Below are 20001 nucleotides of genomic sequence, written 5' to 3'. Positions count from 1 at the left end.
TAAAAAAGTAGGATTTTTAACACTTTAAAGACAAAAGTTCAAGCTTTAAGAATACAGACTGAAGCGAAAGTAATGCACAAAATTCATATATTTGTTATTAGCGACTTTTCAAAAAATTTTTGAAGGAGTCAATTTTTTAAATGTTACATATTGACATTATAGTGACATTTATGTTGACATTCGTTTAGGACACCTTTTTTTTAATTTTACTTAGAAACTAATAATTTTAAAAAAGTAGGACCTTCACCACTTTGAAGAAGAAAGTTCAAGCTTTAAGAATACAGACTGAACCAAAAGTAGCACAAAATTCATATATTTGTTATTAGCCATTTTTCAAAAAAATTTTAAAGTGGTCAATTATTTAAATGTTACATATTGACATTTATGATGACATTCATTTAGGAGTTGTGACAGCGTTTTTTAATTTTTTTTAATTAAAAACCGAATTTTTTTACTGCTTTAGATGCTACACATCTTTATCTCTCTCTAAAATTAATAAAATAAATAAAAGTTCACAATAAAACATAATAGACTTTATCTTTTTGTTCTTGATTTATTTTATAACTATAAGCGACACTTGTTTTTTATAATTTACACAAAAACTAATAATCCTAAAAAAGTAGGACCTTTACTCAAAAAATAGACAAAAAACAATCACCCTCTTATGAATCAAAGCAAAAACGAAAAGATAAAGCTCCTTGTGTAATACTCTCAATGACTATTATAAATTTACTTTATTTTATTTTCTTCTTTTTGAATTTTTCTTACTTTCTAGAAAGATAAAAAAAATTAAAAATGGCGTTATTGCTCAAAAACGAATAACCTCAGAAATGTTACAATGTAGCATTTAAAAACAATAAATCGTCCTGCCCGAGGATTTTTCTGAAAAATAACTCATAACAAAAGTATGAAGAAGTATGTTGGAAGTTGAATAACTTAAAGATTTTAAAACGAAACACTTTATTTTTTATTTTCGCATCTACATAAAAGATTGCCAAATTATGATTTTCTAAAACCATTAACATTAAGCGATTTAAACGTGTTTAATCTGTATCTGCTTTCAGTATTTGACAAAAATTCACAATGGAGAAATTTAAAAATAAAAAAACTGAGGTATAACAAATCAACAGCGATAACACATTAATTGCAGTTAGAAAACTGTTTAAACTGACGACTTTCTTCATCAATAAAGTAATAATACATTAGTCAATTCTTTTTAAAAATTCACCGCTTCTAATGTGGCATGATCAATTCTACCAAAAGCTTTTATAATTCTTTCTTCAACAAAATCAAAAAGTGACGTACAAAAAACGTCAGTCTGATATTGTTATGTCAGAATTTATTGTTTTACATCGCACACTACGTTGGATCCAAGAAATTGTATGTGCATTTTTCAAAAAACCGGGTGATCTTTGAAACTATCAACTTTTGGAAAAAAAAATTAACGAGGTGAAAAAAAAGTAAAATGAGATGCTGAATAATACTCAGTCACAAAATACAGAGAGTGATATTTGAAAAAATTATGTTATGGTTCTTCAAAGTTTACCAAAATGAATGTGTCACCGAAAGATACCCCCGACAGTTGTTTACATACAGACAAAATCTCAACTCAATGTCTCGAAAACCAAGCGCACTGCGATTTTTTAATTATGTGCCTGCACACCCACAAAATTGTAGAAAAAATTAAATAACTTTTGGATGGTTAAAGTAAATTGCAAAAACTAAACTGATTTATAAAGCCTAAAAATGTGCACATTTAAATATGTAAATATACAGGGGGTGTTATTTGAAAAAACTATGTTAAATGCTGCACTGCGAAAATGAAACACCCTGTATAGATACCCCCGACAGTTGTTTACATACAGACAAAATCCCAACTCAATGTCTCGAAAACCAAGCGCACTGCGATTTTTTAATTATGTGCCTGCACACCCACAAAATTGTAGAAAAAAATAAATAACTTTTGGATGGTTAAAGTAAATTGCAAAAACTAAACTGATTTATAAAGCCTTAAAAAGTGCACATTTAAATATGTAAATATACAGGGGGTGTTATTTGAAAAAACTATGTTAAATGCTGCACTGTGAAAATGAAACACCCTGTAAAGGGCAAAATAATTTAGGGTTGGTATCTACGGCCTTCGTAAGAAAATATGTTTCAATTATTTAAAGGTCAATAATGAACTTTTACAACTCGAGGCACCCTGTATCAGCGAAATAAAATATCATTCAGTTTGGATTTTTCAATTAAACTTTGGTGGAAACGCCTTCTCCTCGTTCTAAATCCCATTACGTATATTGGAGCCCGATATTGGTTTGCGAGTTGTTCTAATTCCGAATTCACCTTTGCAGGTTTCCAATGCAGGTGGATTCCGGTTTAATCGAAGTGCTTTCGCCGTCTCCGGCCTACTACCCGAATTTAGATAAGTTGCGGATCACGTTAGGGGATCCCCCGGAACGAGTCAGGTGGCGATCTAAGCAAAACTTGGATTTCGCCTTCCTCATGTCCTACTCGCAGCCTAAAGGTCAGTCTGAGACGACATCCGAAAAAAATTATTACTTATGATCGCTTCTTTTCAGGAACGTTTTATCTACAACTTGAAGACGATATCCTCGCCAAACCCAATTACGTTACCGAAATGAAAAAGTTCGCCATCGAAAAAATTGCCAGGAAGGAACCGTGGTTCGTCTTGGATTTTTGCCAGCTTGGTTTTATTGGTGAGTTTTGTAAAGAATAAGAAATGAGGGAGAGGAAACTTTACTGTCCACTTTATTGCACTTTCTGGGGTCAATTTTTTACTTCTGGCTTTTATTATTCATTCATAAAAAATGGATGCGATACTAAAGTTACTTTAAGGGCTTTGCACGTAAAACAATAAAATAACATTAAGAATGTCAGTTTTCTGCTATGAATATTTTCGATTTAAAATTTATTGTTTTAAGGCTTACAGAGAAAGAGTGGTAAATGTTACAATTTGTGCAATAGATCGCGAAATTTAGCTTTGAATCTTCGATCGTTTATAATGTTATTCAAAAATTCAATGGCATTTTCATCAAGTTTTTGTAAGATTGGCACAAAAGTTTTTGTGATGAAAATATCTTCGGACATTGACTCTTGACTCGGAGCAAAGCAGAAATATTTTTACAAAAAGACTGAAAACTATACAACTAAGTGCGAAATGTGTTTTTTGAACCTGTTCTATTTAATAATGGATTAGAAAGATTTGCCAAACAAAAGTAATAACTGTATTAAATTTGAAGCAATTTATTAGTTTCGAAAATTTTAGGATAACATTTAAATCAAAACACTGTTTGACCTGAGATCTAAAATTTTCTGTGGATGTAAGAATATTTTTAAATTGACAAATTCACTCATTTCGAATTAATGCAGAATTATTTATTATTTGTTTACTATAGCGCTTTTTATAATTTTTATAATAAAATAAAATTGTAGTACAAAATTGCTAAACTATCTATCTATTTAGGAACATAGTATTTCAACTTAGAAAATGTGAAAAATTTGCCAAAACTTAAAAAATCGTTAAGGTAGATCGAAGTGTATCATTTGCAGTGAATTTAGAAGCGTTCTTCAGTGAACAACTCACTACTAAATTACTAAAAAGAAAGCAAATATAAACCCATTACGAGTGATTGTCTTAATTGTTTTAATAAATTTACTAGAATATTTTTAGGATCACATTTTTCAGCGGTAAATTGGTAAATTAGTTCTGAAAATTTCTGCGCATTTAAGAACATACTCGAATTTAGTGACTTCATAATTAAGTACGTAAGTGTTTTGAAAGAATTAAGCAGAAATACGAATACATATTTATTTCTAAATTTTTCGGTAAACTTTCACTACCTACAACAGAAATATTTTGTCAAAAAGAGAGGAAATTATAAAATTAAGTGTGAAGTGAGTTTTTTGTGCTTGTTTGTAGCGAGAAATTCGCTGAACATTTTTAAATGAAAGACCTGTTTACTAAATTTGAAATACGTTGCAAAAATGTTATAGAATTGAGTCCTAAATGTCATAGTTTTAGCGCTTGTATTGGCGTTTTTTGATCAGAAATTCAATTAATTCGAACAACTATGTTGAAACAAAATAGAAAATAATTGTTTTTTCCCATAAATTTATTATAGCCTTACATAAAATTGCTAAACTAGGAGATGTATGGTTTCTGTCTATTTAGGAACATATTTCAAAGATTAACTTAAAAAATGTGATGGATTTTTCAACAAGAAATTTACTACCGTTGCAAAGCTGAAAATTCTAAAATTAATGGAAATATTTGGTAGAAATCAGGATCCGTTTACAGAAAGCGAAATTAAAATTTAATTCACATTTAAACTAATTCGACATTAAATTGTCATTTTAAATGAGAAATGTCAAGTTAATCTCGAGTTAAAATTTGATTGCAATTAAAATGTTCTATAAACCGTCCCTTTATGACATGCTATAAATACAAAGGACTTTTGCACATGTCAAATTTTGTATTTTTTCTATGGAACTAATTGTAAATATTCAAACTTAAAGTTAAATAATAAAATAATAAAAATAAACCACAAAGTTGTAAACTTAAGTTAATTAAATTCCAGTTAAATATCACTAAAGTTATTGTTTAGGTCTTTCTCAATATCTACTAAAGAATGTTTTTTCAAATAAATAAGATCTTTATTTTATTTAGTACAACTTATGGGGGAACACATTTAAAATCTTTAGGAGAACAATGGAAAACTTTACACAGTAATAGTTGTAAAAATGCCAATCAAAGTAAATCGTCCTTAAATTAGCTCGTTACTTTCTAAAATTTTAAGCTAAGTATACAACCTTTAAATCGGGTTCTAATTGTCTTATTTTTTGTGAATTTAGAATTGACTTCTTTACTAAATTATAAAAATATGTTCAAAATGCTGAAATTATTAATATTAACTCGGAAATGCTTTACTTGCGCATATTATTGGCGTTTTTTACCAATAAATTCAAATGATTTTGTTGGAACAATGAGGAAAATATTGCTTCATCCGACAAATTTCTTACAGCATTTTTCGTAATGAAGTTATTGTGTTATTAAATTCAGTGGATTTTGCCAAAATATTGTAGTGTCTTTAATGTATTAAGCGACAAAAAAAAATGGAAAATTGTTAAACTAGCTTTAAAATGTTACTATTGTCTGTGAATTTGAGAGCATCTTCCAGTGAAAAACTCATTAAATTAGAAGAAATTGTCAAAAATTAATCTATTAGGTTTGTATCTATTGTGTAATTCCGAGTGTCTTTTAAGAATTTATTAGAGCAATTTTCGACGAGAAATTACGACTCTTGGGAAACTAATATAAAAAACATCTAATTTTTTATTTGTTCTTAGGCGGTTTACTTTTCAACTTTTAACTTTAATTAATTTATTATATATATTTTGATATTTCTAAACGTAACGGGGTGTTATTTTTATTTATTCTATTTTTTATTAATTCATTGCTTCAAAATGCATACGAAATTATAACGAAATGTATACACATTATAGAGTAAACAAACAGTAACGCACAAAATTCATATTTTTGTTATAGGTCAATAAGTTTTTCTAATTACATTAGCTGACATTTTTGTTTACTGTTTTTTATTATACAGGGTGTTTCAACAATACATATTCCGATACGAACTCGATTACAAATTTTGAAAAAATGGATAGTCTTCTCTAGTTTGTTCACCCCTTCAAAAAATTACAATGTTTTTAGTTAGTTAGTGATTGAGATAAATATATTAGAATCATATTCATGCTGTCTCTTGATAGAACACATGATAATTATAACTCGAAAACTAAAAGGAATTTCGAAAAATTTTATTCTCGAAAAATTGTCACATTTTTAAAGTACTTGACGATGTACTACTAATTGTTTTTTTCGTAAGGTACATAATTTAGGCTCAAAACGCTTAGTTCCATACTTTTACCCAACACTGTAGGTTTTATTTATTGTTATTACAGTGTTCAAAAATGGCTGTTCACCAAGTCACCTATGAAATTTGAACGTAGTGTGCCGCTTAGTTTAGATTGTGAATGCCGTCAAAGTGGCAAATCCGTCAAAATGGTACAAAAAGGCTTCGAATCTAAAAACGAAAGAATACACAAAAAAATTACGGAAATAGAAAACATAAATTAAGACAAAACCTACACTTGAAAACATCTTTGCCGAAAAATGCAAAAAAGTGAGTAAAAAGTTAAATCAGAACTTTGACATAGGTGACAGTACTCTGAAAGTACAATTAGTATTACAGTATTACAGTCGACTTGATGAACAACCATTTTTGAACACATTGTATATTATTTTACAAGGGGTGAATGGTTTTAGATTACATATTAGCATGAAAACTCTTCATATGATTCTTAAACACGAATATAAATACTTCCTCTTATAAAATTAATTTTATTTTACTTAAATAAAAACCCAGAGGTAAAGCCCGTTTCATTTTATTTTCTTCTTGTTTAATTTTTTTACTTTATTGTTTTATTTTTTTACACTTTGCGATGGAACCAAAATGTAGCATTTTATGAAAAAAAAAACGTAACAAAGATGTGAATTTTGGTTCAGTCTTCACAAATCGTCTAACTAGTGTTCTTTATGTTAATTACTTTATGACTAATAATAACGGGTGTTTCGTTGCAGGGAAGATGTTCAAAAGTGCGGAACTTCCGTGGCTCATCCAGTTTTTTCAGATGTTCTACAACGATAAGCCGGTCGACTGGCTTTTGGACCACCTTATTTTCACCAAGGTGTGCAATTGGGACAAGAACAGTGTAAGTAATTTTCGTTCGATTTTGTAACACTTTTAAAACGAAAAATAAATCGTCCAAAACGTGAATTAATGCATCACCGTGACGCTCGCAATAAGAAAACAGCGCTTCCGGTGACTCCATTAATTTCCCACAATGTCCACAGAGCAGATACCACGTACATACAAAAGCAAAACTGTGAAATCTCGCAACGAATTTTCAAAAATATCTACGCCCAACACACAAGTTGGGTCGGGTTTATTGTTCGCCACGAAATTTAATTAACTGATACTGTAACAGGTACTTGTAGCGTGCAGTCGATAATGAATGTGCACAAATGACAAGCTCGAGTGGGGTTTGAAATTTTACATAGTGCATTATTATGCTGTTTTTTCGCCTGGACATACTGTTACGTTAATTAGTAATATTGGATTGAATTCTCTGTTAAACAGACTTCGTGTCGGAATGATTTATTATTAGAGAAAATCTGCAACAACGATGCTAATTAAATGTAGCACTGCACTATTTTTGACGTTGATAAATGCCACATTTAACGTTGCTGTTATGAATTCCATTTTATTAAATCGCCGGGTCGTAACTTACTCTCATAATAATTAGTTTAATGCTAATCGTGGAAAATGATGAATTATTTAATAGTTTCAAACATTTCACCTGCTATACATAATTAAGTGATTATTGCAAATTTTGATTTAGTACTCAACATGAATTATTGTGCTCGTGCTTTTATTGCAAATTATGTTTGAAATACATATCTAAAATTTCTGTCGTGTCCTTACTCACTCTCGGAAGGATCAGGAGATAAAAATACAACAATGTTTCGGAGTTTAAATTATTTATTTTAGCAGTCCTGACAAAAATTATTTTTGTATCTTTTGTTGTAATGCATTCTAAGTACAGTGGCGACTTGTGGGTTGCTTAAAACTTATTTTGCGTTTAGTTTTATCACAGCGAGAAGTTTTTATTTTAATGTCGCAAGTTATGTTATTTAAATTACCTATCGTTTTATCAATTTTTGCAAAATTCCCCCAAAAAAGACAAAAAACACACGAAGTTTTAATTAATTTGTTCAAAGTAATTATTTTTCTTAGGCATATTTTTAAACTGAAAAATCGAGTATTACGCTACTTATGCTTTTTTGAGTGTTTTGGTATGTGTCTCAACCAAAAAAATGTCTTATTTAGCCTAATTCGCAAGAACAGACAAACCAACATTTTGATCTTATACAGAGTGAGTTTAAATTACCTCAGGTAATTTGATTCATTTAACAAAAATCCTCGTACAGGTCGATTTATATTTATAAATGTTACATTTTTACATTTATAAAATTAATGGTTTTTGCGATGTGAAGCCATTTTTTTTAATGACAACCGACATTTTTCTTTACTGTTTTTGATACTGTTGTGACAGTATAATGCTTTATCAATCAAATGTAAAAGTTTAAAAAAAATAAGAAAAAAATTAATAAAATAAAATAAAAAAATTTAAAAAAATCAATAATTTTACACAAAGCCTTTATTTTTTTGTTCTGCCCTTATTTTTAAATGGTAAAACACATTATTAAGCTAGACCGTAAAATTATCTATAAAATCGAAAATTTAACGGTACTTATTTTTGATTATTTTTATCTAACCCTATAACTCGCTTATGATTAGTCCTACAAGAAAAATGCAAATAACTATTTTGTAGGAAATTTTATCAGCTTTAATTATGGTGAAAAGATAAAAATTGATAGGAGTAACTGTTTTCGAGATATAAGCAAAAAACCAAAAAAGACTGCTTTAACCACTTCCTCCTCCTCGAGTTCGCCCTCCAACCTCGGAAACTTTTGATATACGTCTACCCAATATAAATACATGTTTAAAAAAAACTCCAACTCTCAATAAAGTTTTTCGACTGATGTGTCTAATTTGACTGTAGTAATAATCATATTAATAACAATAACAATAATATAAATAATAAACTAATTTTTTGCGGATTTTTTGCAGTTAAAACCTGATCTTGACCTGACCTGATTTTTTGGGAAATTTCATTCAAATTCGGAAACAAAATTCCTTTGGAGGTCGAAAATCTCGAAAATTATCAAGATAAACAAAAGCAACCAGATTTTCCTCTATTTTCAGGAGGAAAGCCTTGCTTAAACGTTGGAAATTGCAAAAATTATTTTTGGTCTTATTCCATGATTTTTTCTCTTGTTTTCAACGAAATTTTACATTTAAAAAAGCAAAAAATTACGTAATGTTTGCTTCCGTAAAAATTTAGTAGTTTTTCAAGCTATCTTAGGGAAATTTAGAAGATATTGTTTAAAAACGTTTTCCAAAACTTGAAAAAAGTAAAAACAAGATCATTTCCATACAAATTTTCTGACTTTTAGGGCTACTTTTGTTTAAAACGAGGTAATTCGAGTGATATGTAGGCTAAATAACACATAAGTACTTTTTGTAACATGAGATGTACTCAATTAGAACAAGCTTGAAAGTGAAGTGTAACTTTAGCCACATCTTATGCTGTATGAAACCAAAAGTTCGGCCGTAAATAAACGGCTAAAATGCCGCGAAAGTGTGCACAGGCACAGCTTGCTCTAATTCAGTATATTTTTGACCTCATGTTATTTCTGGTCAAGACAAAAAAAGAAAGAGATAAAAAAATTTGAACTGAGATTAGAATTGATATTAACTATAATTAATTTAAACTATAATATAATTTAATCTCAGTCTAAAGTTAATTAATAATTCCGTTCTAACAGTTAGGGATTAATTTGATAATAAATAAGGGAACAAATAAGTAATCATATTATTTTTGTTAAACTTTTTAGCTCAAAAATTTGCAAGGATGCACCGTTTTTGACAACTTCGCTAATATTTGCGTGTTTAGTTGAAAATCGCTCATAAGAAAACTATGGGGTTTTTCGGTTTATTTTTTTAAGTAGATTGTTTTTTAATGAATGCAGAAAAAACGACAAAATGATGTTATTTTCGACCTGATAAACTCATTTTTCGGTCCAGTTTCGATAAAAAGCTGATATTCTTAACTGAAAAACTTTTACCATTTTTGACTTACTATATGATGTTCCAAAATGACAAAATAGTGTTATATTTTGTGAAACTTGTGGTTTTTCGACCTCATTTAGTGATTTTTTGGTCCGATTTATGGAAATTTTGCAAAACAATAAATTTAATAAATTTCATAATAAGTCAAAAACAAAAATTCCTTATGTCTTGAATTTGATGATGAGCCAAGAAAGCCTTCAGGTCAAGATTTTTTTTTGATAAATCACTAATACATACTTATAAATTATAAAAGTCATAGGTAAATGCATTTCCACTGCAAATCAAAGATTCATTTTAAATTGTACGGGTGCTCAAAAACCGGCGCACCAACTCAATGGAGTGTGGTGAAGAATTGCTTACATGTAAAGGTGAAAATAGTAAAAAAATTCTTTGCATTAAAGTTATTGATTAATATCGAATTTTAAATAAATGATATGTGGCAACGTTGTCTTACAGTCGTGATCGCAATAGAATTTGATCAACAATAAAAATAAATTATTTTTGAAACGGTTTCCTAGGAAATAATTCCCAGCGTTGGCACATCTACAAACTGTGATTTTTTTGAAGAATTTTATTTTTTTTTAATTAAAAAAACTGCTAAACTCTGATAGGAAATCTAAAAATAGTTATTCATCTTTGTGTTAGGGAACGATTACTTAGTGTGAAACATAACAACATTAAAAAATAATGAAAACTGAAGAAGTTAACAAAATAAGTTTATAGCTCCAGGTTTTTTACAATATGACTTTAGAAATTTTTTCAAGATTTTTCCCGTGATCTACACATGCTTCTCAACAACGTACCACAGAGTTAGTGCGCCAGTTTTTGAGCACCCTATATATCATAATGAAATTTTGTAAAAATAACACATCTCAACAATTTATTTTGGAAGTACAGGTCACCATAATCTCAAGTCCATTACTAAATTTTCTACCACGTTAGAAGTGTTAACGATTTCTAAGAAAAATTTCACCATGTTCTTACGAAATCTGCAAGAAACCTGTATAAACAATAAACAACCCCCACTTTGTCCCAATTTTTGGGTGAATTAAGTTTGTATTAGACTATTAAACAGATGAACAAATCATCAAATAAGTCGAAAGTTACATTATGTTTGCTTTTTCGAACATTTTTAAGAAAGTTTTACAGCTAAAAATAGAATTATTCCAAACATTTTGTTACAAAGATTGAAACATGTTTTTTGAATGAAAAACTTTTCTTATTTTGTCTAATTATCAAAAATCAGCAAATTAGATCGAAAAAAACTGAAGTGATTGAGTAAAATTTCATCAAGAATCAGCCGAAAATCCAGAAAACTTGATATAAAATGGTGTTAATTTTATACCCTTTATACCATTCCGATGTCTTTAAAAAGTTGACCATATTAAGTCGAAAATTAGTTAATTTTTATTTTTTTGCTAGTTTTCGGGTCGAAAATTTCCTAAATTTGATTTAATTTTCTTTTCATGACATGGAAAATATTTAAAATTTACATTCACCATTTCCAGGACACAATGTCTTGCACATAACATTCAATATTTGATTTATGAGCATTCATAACGCAAAGTTGACAAGAGATCATTCTTATTGATTTCTTAGGTAAACTCAAGCGAGTTATTTCCGTCCACAATTGCCTTTGTTTACGCTGTTTATTTTCTTTACTTAAATTGATTGGAAATAGAGTGCATGGGTATTAAAAGTTAGAAAAAACATGATGCATTTTTCGTAATCTAACATAAGAATTTAAATGATGTCGTCAATTGTTCTATGTACCAACAAAAGCTGCTCTTTATTTTATTGTAAAAAATAAATCAAACAAGGCGGAACTAAAGAAATCTTATTGTATTGAATGAATAGAATAAAATACGACACCGCTGTGGAACGAAATGAAAAACCGCATGTGTTGCAAAAGCAATTATGAGACAACACAGAGTAAATAAAGAAAATTGTTCGTAATATCTCAGCTTGCATTTTCATCAGAGTTTCTTTATGCTTGGTTGCAGAACTGTAAGCGGGATAAGGCCAAAATGTGGGTGCACTACAAACCTTCGCTTTTCCAACATATTGGAACACATTCCTCCCTCAAGGGAAAAGTTCAGAAGCTTAAGGTAGGTCTACCACACGCTCCGTTGCTCGCGATTTACATGCATAAAATAATTGCGAATTTTTCGCACAAAAAGCGTTTGCGTGCGAACAAAAGCCACCGCTTCGTTACAATTGAATTAAATTAAAGCTAAAATTCCGGCTTTTATCTTTTTTTTTAGGACAAACAGTTCGGTAAAGTGGCTCTTTTCTTTCCTCACAGCAACCCTGATGCGGAAGTCGTCTCAGGAATAAAGCATTACAAACAGTACACGTTGGAGCGCGCGTATTTAGGCGAGACGTTCTTCTGGGGGCTGCTTCCGTCCCCGGGAGACCAGCTCATATTTAAATTCTCAAGCCCCATTTGGATAAAAAGGTAAGTACTCAAGTCAACGAACTTTCAACAAGGGCTTATTTTGGTTATATTTTGAAAACGAAAACTAGTAATTAACAAAATCAAAGCTAATGAAATTTTCTACAAGGCGTTGTTTTTAATTTTTATGCATTTCAAATAATTGTCGAGTTATCCGCTGACAAAAATCGCAGTTTTTAAATAATCTCAAAAATCTCAATGAAATCAAAATTTTGAGGGAATTTAAGTAGGTACGAGAATTTTTGCTGTAAATTGTTGTGACGTATTGAGAAAAGTTGAATCAAAGAATTTTTCGTCAAAACCTAAGAAAACGTTAAATTTTTTTTTACAAGATTATAATGAGGTATGAGGTGGGAAAAATAAAGTTCATAATAAAAATTGTAAAGCATAAAATTCTACACAAAAATGTTCTTTTAAATTTTTTAATAAAAATGCAATACGAAGGTCGTTTTTGATTTGGAAATTTCTTTATTCTAAAAGACATTTTTGTAAAACTGAATTTTGGCAAATTTTCATTCGGCATTTAATAACAGTGTTATTGATTGTTTATATCTATTTAAAATAATCGAGAAACTAACTCAAACAACTTCAATAAATGTCGCCAAAATTAGTTATGAAATTTATTCCTCTGATAAACAAATAATGACAGCTAAAAAAATAAACCCTTTAAAGACAGAGGATTTTGCGACACAAAAATAATAGGAGTATCGAAGAAAATGTACCTACAAATAATTAAACGATGTTTGTTTGTAAAAAAATATTACAAATTTTGAAAAAACTTCAACTTCCTGAATACCTGTATACAAATAATACAGAAAGCTGTGGTATTAAAAACCGGTAGTATAATGAGAAGATATCCAAGAGAATAAATAAGTAGCTTTTTCCAATTTTGTTGGTGAATGCTTCCAGTGAAATATTGTTTATTTAAAAAAATTTAAAAAAAATATAAAACGGCAACATAAATAAAAATAAACATGTACAATTCTATTCAAGACGTATTAGCTGTTTCAAAATAATAAAAACGCCAACGTCGCATTTTCTCTCAAAAGATCTAATCACTAATAACTATTTTACATTTTTATCAACCGTATTTGAAAAAATAATTACGTAAAATGCGACGTTGGCCTTTTTATAGTTTTGAAACAGCTAATAGTAGGTATTAAAAGTTTGCCGCTTCTTTCAAGAAAAAATTAACAATGTTAGTATATGAAAAATTTGGTTATACTGGTTGCCTGAGTAGATAAAAAGTGGTACTTTTCTGAAATTCCATAGAAATAAAATACTATACTATTCGCATTCATTGTTCTATGGCAGGTATTAAAGTACAATAAAGTTTAATTTAGTAAATAAATAATTTTCAGTATTTTTTTATTTTACATTCTTATTTAAACATCTTTTATTGTGAAAACATAAAATTATGTTATTACCTATCTCAAGAAATTTTTTGTTTGCATTTTTAAATACAACTAGGTAAGTGGTTTTAAAACTATGCGAATGTTTGTACGGAGCTTTTGATCATCGTGAGTAACACTTTTGTAAATCCGAAACTGAGAATATTTTTTAAAAATTTATTAGGAAAGGTTGCGGTTAGAGAAAGAGTTCGTTTTAAAGGCACGACATTTAAATTAATTATTAGCTGCTGTACTGAAAAGCTGAAAAAATTATTACTAAATTACGTATAAAATTTTAAGCAACTTCAAGCCATTTTGGTCGTAAATGCGTTAATTTTCAACTTGACAGCAATTGATTTTTTGATTATGTACCATTTTTTGGCCCTCAAAATGTTTGTAGGTATTCATAAAAAAGGTGCAAATTAATCTACACTTCAAGTAATAAGTTCCAGTACCTAATTTTGAATTGAAATAATCTAAATGTTGTAGAAGATATCTGAATGGTTCTTGCACCAAAAAAAAACTTTCTTAAACTATGTATTAACTTCATTTTTTCTCAGTTAGATATATAAGGGTTCATCTTTTCACTAGGTACACAAACGTTACAAGAAACCTGCAATTTTCTAATTTTTTCTGTTGTTAAAAGTAAACCTTGTGTATACATATTAGCTGTTTCAAAACTATAAAAACGCCAACGTCGCATTTTCTCTTAAAATTAGCTATTATAAATTATCTCAATGAGAGATCTAATCATTAGTAACTATTTTGCAATTTTATCAAACTTATTTAATAAATATAAATTATTCGGTAAAATGCGACGTTGGCGTTTTTATAGTTTTGAAACAGTTAATACCTGCGTGAGAATCTACAATCATTAACAAATCTTGTGCAAAAAAAGTTTATAACTTTATCGAGAAGGAAATACAAAATTCGACAAATTACAGTTTTTAAAAAAAATTACAAACAAATCAAAATATCTAAAAGAATAATGACATTCGTATTCCATTTCGACTAAAACTTTTATTATGATTATGAGAATTCTATGATTTTTATTGCTGTAAATGTTATCATCTCTTTACTTTTAATCACCGTGTAATTTGTCAAAAAATTCAACTGAACATTTTATTTTTTACAATTTTTTTATTAAGAACATGATTTCCTAGCTCTTAGCTATTTTAAATAAACTTAAAAACTTAATTTAGTTTTTTTAACTCCTTCTCTGGGCTTGAAAAAAATTTCTTTGTTTGAACGATTCATCCTTTCAGATCAAGTTTTAAATATATCCTCCAAACCTTTGATTTGAAGACTTAATAGACTGAACTATTGTTCCTCGACTGAACTAAAGCAAATCATCATTTCAGGTTCTTCTTCAGGAGCGGTAACGCGGAGCATCCTTCTGATAAGTTCTATAATACCACGGTGGAGGTGTTACCCGCTGAAGCGAATCAATACGGCAATTCCTTGAACGTGACAAGTGATGGCTATATTGTTGTAGGTAAGTCACGTAATGTACAACTCAAATCGGTTTTATTGCCGATGCATTTCGAGCCACTGCAGTTGCACTTTCGGAGAAGAAAATTCTTGTTATTATCTTCGAGATGCGCAGTTTTTGCAACTGAACTGCAGCACACTTTCATGCATACGTTATTCGCTTTGCGGTCACTTTTATTACACTCAACTAGATGTGGAAGCTGTTTTACGTTCTTTTATTCCATTCATATTTTATTCACAATACAAACTCGATTGTTTGGTGGATTTTTTCCAATTATTGTTACGCAACATTTACTTTTAATAAATAAATCATAAAATAATTGGAATACGAAACATTGGAAAACTCATACATGTTTAATAAATAAAATACATACATTAAATTTATATATTTTTAATTGTTCTCGTTTTGTTTTTAGTTAAAATTTCAATAATTTATAGGTATAAAAAAACTATTTCAAACTTTGTATATTTGTCATTAACTATTCAGTAACTATTATATGTTTATCTTGAATTTATTGAAATAAAAATAGGAGTAAAAGATTAAACATACCACATAATATAATGATAAAGAATGTATTAGAATCATTTTTAAACAAAGCGTAAGAAAAAAGATGGGAAATAAATGCAAAACTAAATTGTAGTATAAAATTGTTCAGTTTTGAACTTTCATCTCAACCCTTTAGACCAAGTTTAGGAGCAAGAATTCCAAAAAATCTAAGTTGTTTTGTAAAATTATAGAATTTTTTTTACCACTGTTGAAATTTGATCATAAACATATTTTTTTGAACAAGTTATGTTTTTCTGAGGTTTTTCGGAAAACTACTAATAACTTTTATTAATCAAAGATGTTGTTTTCCTTAGGAATTCAATGTGCCATCACCCTTAAAATGCGAATATTAGCATTCAGGACGACAATTGCGTTCAAGTGGCAACGTTAATCTTCTAATTACCAAAGACATGTTTGCAAACGACCGTGGAATTTGTTAACAAGATAAAACAGCTTACTTTCAATGGTTTACCGCTTATTTCTACATTTTCTTCAAAGTACAAAGTGTGATTACCGTAAATATTTTGAAACACCTTTTTCTCCAATATATTCTTAGACGTCTAACGTAATAAAAGAGAGTGTCGATGTCGTAGCTTAAGATAAGTGAATTATTCACAAACACGAACTCATCAAAAAATCCAACAAAGAAGACACTTGTGTGTTTCACATCGTTTTTGTTTTATTATTCGTATTTAACGATTAAAGGATCAAGAATTTCTGAAAGATCCTCTTAGGATAAACGTCAAAAACTTTCGTTAAGCAGTATATAGGTCGAGTCACGAAATTATTTATCTTTCAGATGGAGATTTTTTGAAGTGGGCAACCGACGTAAATTTTATATATTCCAGAAATGCGAGTGTTTTGATACGAATAGGAACAAGCGTGATTTATCGTCTTTTGGTCAGGTTATTCTAAAATCACGTCAGACGGTTCATCCTATACAAACATGTCAGGATTCCGTGAACTCGTTTTACATAAAAACTGAATTTACATAAAAAATGGATGATGTAAACTGAGAATGTGTATAAATTGAATTCTATCAATTTATAGTAGTGATGTGTTATGCCACCAATTTTTTCTATAATGTTATCGATTCCACCCTACATATTGAAAAAATACACTGAATTTTAAAACACACTGTATGTTTATGAATTCTTCCTCAACACAAAGATTGTCTTTTTTTAATTAATATTTACCAAGACCGGAAATTTGGAAAATAAAAATTGATAAAACTGCTAAATGTTGTAATATTTTGTAAACAATATTTATAAATCCAGAAACTACAAGATTTCAGTTTCGTAATGTTTATCACTGTTTTATACAGCGTGCTTAAAAACTGGCGCGCCAACTCAATGGTCTATGGTAGAGAATTGGTTACATATAAAGGTAAAAATAGTAAAAAAATTCTTTGTATTAAAGTTATTGATGAATAACGGATTTTAGATAAATGATATGTGGCAACGTTGTCTAACAGTCATGATCGCAATAGAATTTGAGCAACAATAAAAATAAATTATTTTTGAAACGGTTTCCTAGGAAATAATTCCCAGTGTTGGCACATCTACACATTGTAATTTTTTTGATGAATTTTAATTTTTTTAAATTTAAATAACTGCTAAAATCTGATAGTAACTTTAAAAATAATTATTCATCATTTTGTTACGGAACGATTACCTGGTATGAAACATAGAAACATAAAAAAATAATAAAAACTAAAGAAGTTAACACAATAAGTTTGTAGCTCCAGATTTTTTAAAATATGACTTTAAGAATTTAACATTTTTCCCGTAATCTGCACTTGCTTCTCAATAACGTACCACTGAGTTGGTGCGCCAGTTTTTGAGCACCCTGTAGAGGGTGTTTCAAAATGGAGCATTGTCTTACTAGATTTTTTAAAAAGAACAAATTGAAAATGGGTTTTAATAGCTCTACTAAGCTTTTATTTGTTGTGACATTTGGTCATGACATCGTATTTCCGACATTTCTAGATTTAATTAAAAATATTGTATTGTTTTTATTTTACAAAAAATGTCTTGTCTAAATCGTGGTTGAACTGCTGCGTAATATTTTTTTAAAGATATGCAGTTATAGCATTTCCAGCGAAAGAATGGACTTTTTAAATAGCCTGAAAACAATAAAACCACTAAGATATATTATCCGTTTTTTTATAAACAATTTTCAATCACAAAAACTAATGACTGTTGTATGTTGCATGTTTTCAGAAACAATTGTTATGTGTTCTATCAAGAGACAAAATAAACATGATTCTAATCCATTTATTTTAATCCCTAACTAACTAAAAACGTTATAATTTTTTGATGGGTGAATAAACAAAGGTTACTATCCAATTTTTAAAAATTTGTAATCAAGTTCGTATCGAAATATGTATTGTTGGTGGTATTTAACAGGCGCATGCCTCGTAAAATTATGTGAAACACCCTATATAGACTGGAAAGAGTATAACAAAATTAAACGGAAGAATTCATTTTTTTAGTATTCTTACAGATACAAATCATTTCAGGATTGTTTTAGTCAAATTGTAAAGATATTTTGATCGTTATCAAATGCTGAAGAATAAACTTTTCAATTATTACTTATTATAATTATATTTACTTTCGGTTCACTTTCATAAAAACCATTGTGGTGGAATTGACTAACCTCTTACCATGACAAATCATATAAAAATTATGGTCAAGAGTACTCAATTTCCACCACAATGGTTTTCATGAAAGCGAATTGAAGTACATGTTTTAATCATGTTTAATGCTATTAATTAATTAATATTTACCTAATATAATGAACAATAAATAAAAATATTGAAACGACCCAGGGATGTGTAGAAGCTCCATAACTTTTCTCTATGCAAGCTATCGATTTGATTTTTTTAACGATAGGTCTTATATTAAGACACATTCTAAAAATATTTTAATTTGCATACAGGGTGTTTCAATATAAAATACCCACCTAAATGAAAACCCCAGATTTTTGTTACATTTTGGAAATCACAAGAAAATTGTCGATATAACGCACCCGGATTTCTTAGACTTATCTACTAGTTTTTGACTTATGTCAATTTATGTGTAAAAATAGTGTCGTGTATAGATCCACAGATAAATTTATAACTTCACAACCATTCAAGATAACTTAAACAACTTTTTTTCAACCGATTCGTTAAACTTTCTCGAATCTTTTGCAATGAAAGCGAACCCGGAGTGGATATTCCATCGCCTGCTACGTTTTTTTGAAAACTACAAATTACAAATGGCAATAACTCGATATTTTCAAATGCAACACCCCATATTTTATTGCATGGCATTTTTTATGAGAGACAAACCAGTTCAATGTCACTAAAAAAACCTTTGAAGCGCGGTTAGAACATATAGCGTGTTACATTTCAAACATCTATAATAACTCTGTGTTTTTATACACCCTGTACAAAACAAAGCTAATTATGTCGGCGTAATAACAGGATAATTATAAACTTTATGTTCCTACAAGACAATTTAAAAAACTGTTCTGTATCTTTTTTAATGTGGGAACTATGAAGTGTCTAAATGGGCATTTTTTTAATTAGATATTGCTCATAGAACTACTTGTTAACCAACTTTCCTTGTTATTTTATAGAAAAAAATGGTTTTTGAAAAATCAACATTATTTTTTTCAGTATTCAGAATAGTCATCGCTTTTGATTGCTGCAAACATTCCCATTTATCCAGACTTTTTTGTGTAATCAGCTGTAAAGCGTCGATGAATGTCAATTTACATTTGACGATAATTAACGAACTTTACTGTGTACCTTTTTGCAACTAATCTACTGAATAATCTCGAATGTGAACAACCTGTTTACCTACTGTTTACACCATACATAATATAGGAAATTACAAAATCGATGTGGATAATGAGCAACTTGCAACGTGTAATTTATCTCAACATTTATTCATACTCTGTTGTCTAAACGGACCAATTACTCTTTCCATCAAAAACATGAATAGAGGGACTACACAGTTCTGTTTATTAATTTTGTTATATTCACATTATTTATTTTATTTTTTAAGGGCCGGTGTATAAAAAGCTTCATTTAATTTTAATTCGTTGTTAAGTTAACAACACGGATGGACCAATGAAACTGGGTCAATTCGGTCACGTGATCAGTTAATTACGCATTTAATTGCAGATTAAATTAATGACGCTTCTATAAACCGGCTCTAAGTATTTGTTTATTTAATATCAGTTGCCACCACACTGTATAAGACTAGTAACAAATTATTATTAATTAATGTA

At 29.1% G+C, this 20001-nt stretch overlaps 1 protein-coding gene across 1 annotated transcript in view; it reads left to right on the top strand.

The window, feature by feature from the left end:
- The window catches only part of Mgat4a (alpha-1,3-mannosyl-glycoprotein 4-beta-N-acetylglucosaminyltransferase a), a 125907-nt gene that overhangs the window by 87476 nt on the left and 18430 nt on the right, over positions 1-20001 (top strand). The window contains exons 4-9 of the mRNA XM_008202385.3: positions 2352-2524; positions 2580-2717; positions 6662-6792; positions 11840-11944; positions 12101-12294; positions 15044-15177. Coding sequence (XP_008200607.1) covers positions 2352-2524; positions 2580-2717; positions 6662-6792; positions 11840-11944; positions 12101-12294; positions 15044-15177 — 875 coding nt within the window. The remainder of the gene's footprint in view (positions 1-2351; positions 2525-2579; positions 2718-6661; positions 6793-11839; positions 11945-12100; positions 12295-15043; positions 15178-20001) is intronic.

Source organism: Tribolium castaneum, chromosome 1, assembly GCF_031307605.1.
Source record: "Tribolium castaneum strain GA2 chromosome 1, icTriCast1.1, whole genome shotgun sequence".
Taxonomy (NCBI): domain Eukaryota; kingdom Metazoa; phylum Arthropoda; class Insecta; order Coleoptera; family Tenebrionidae; genus Tribolium; species Tribolium castaneum.
This window is presented reverse-complemented; position numbering and strand designations above follow the sequence as displayed.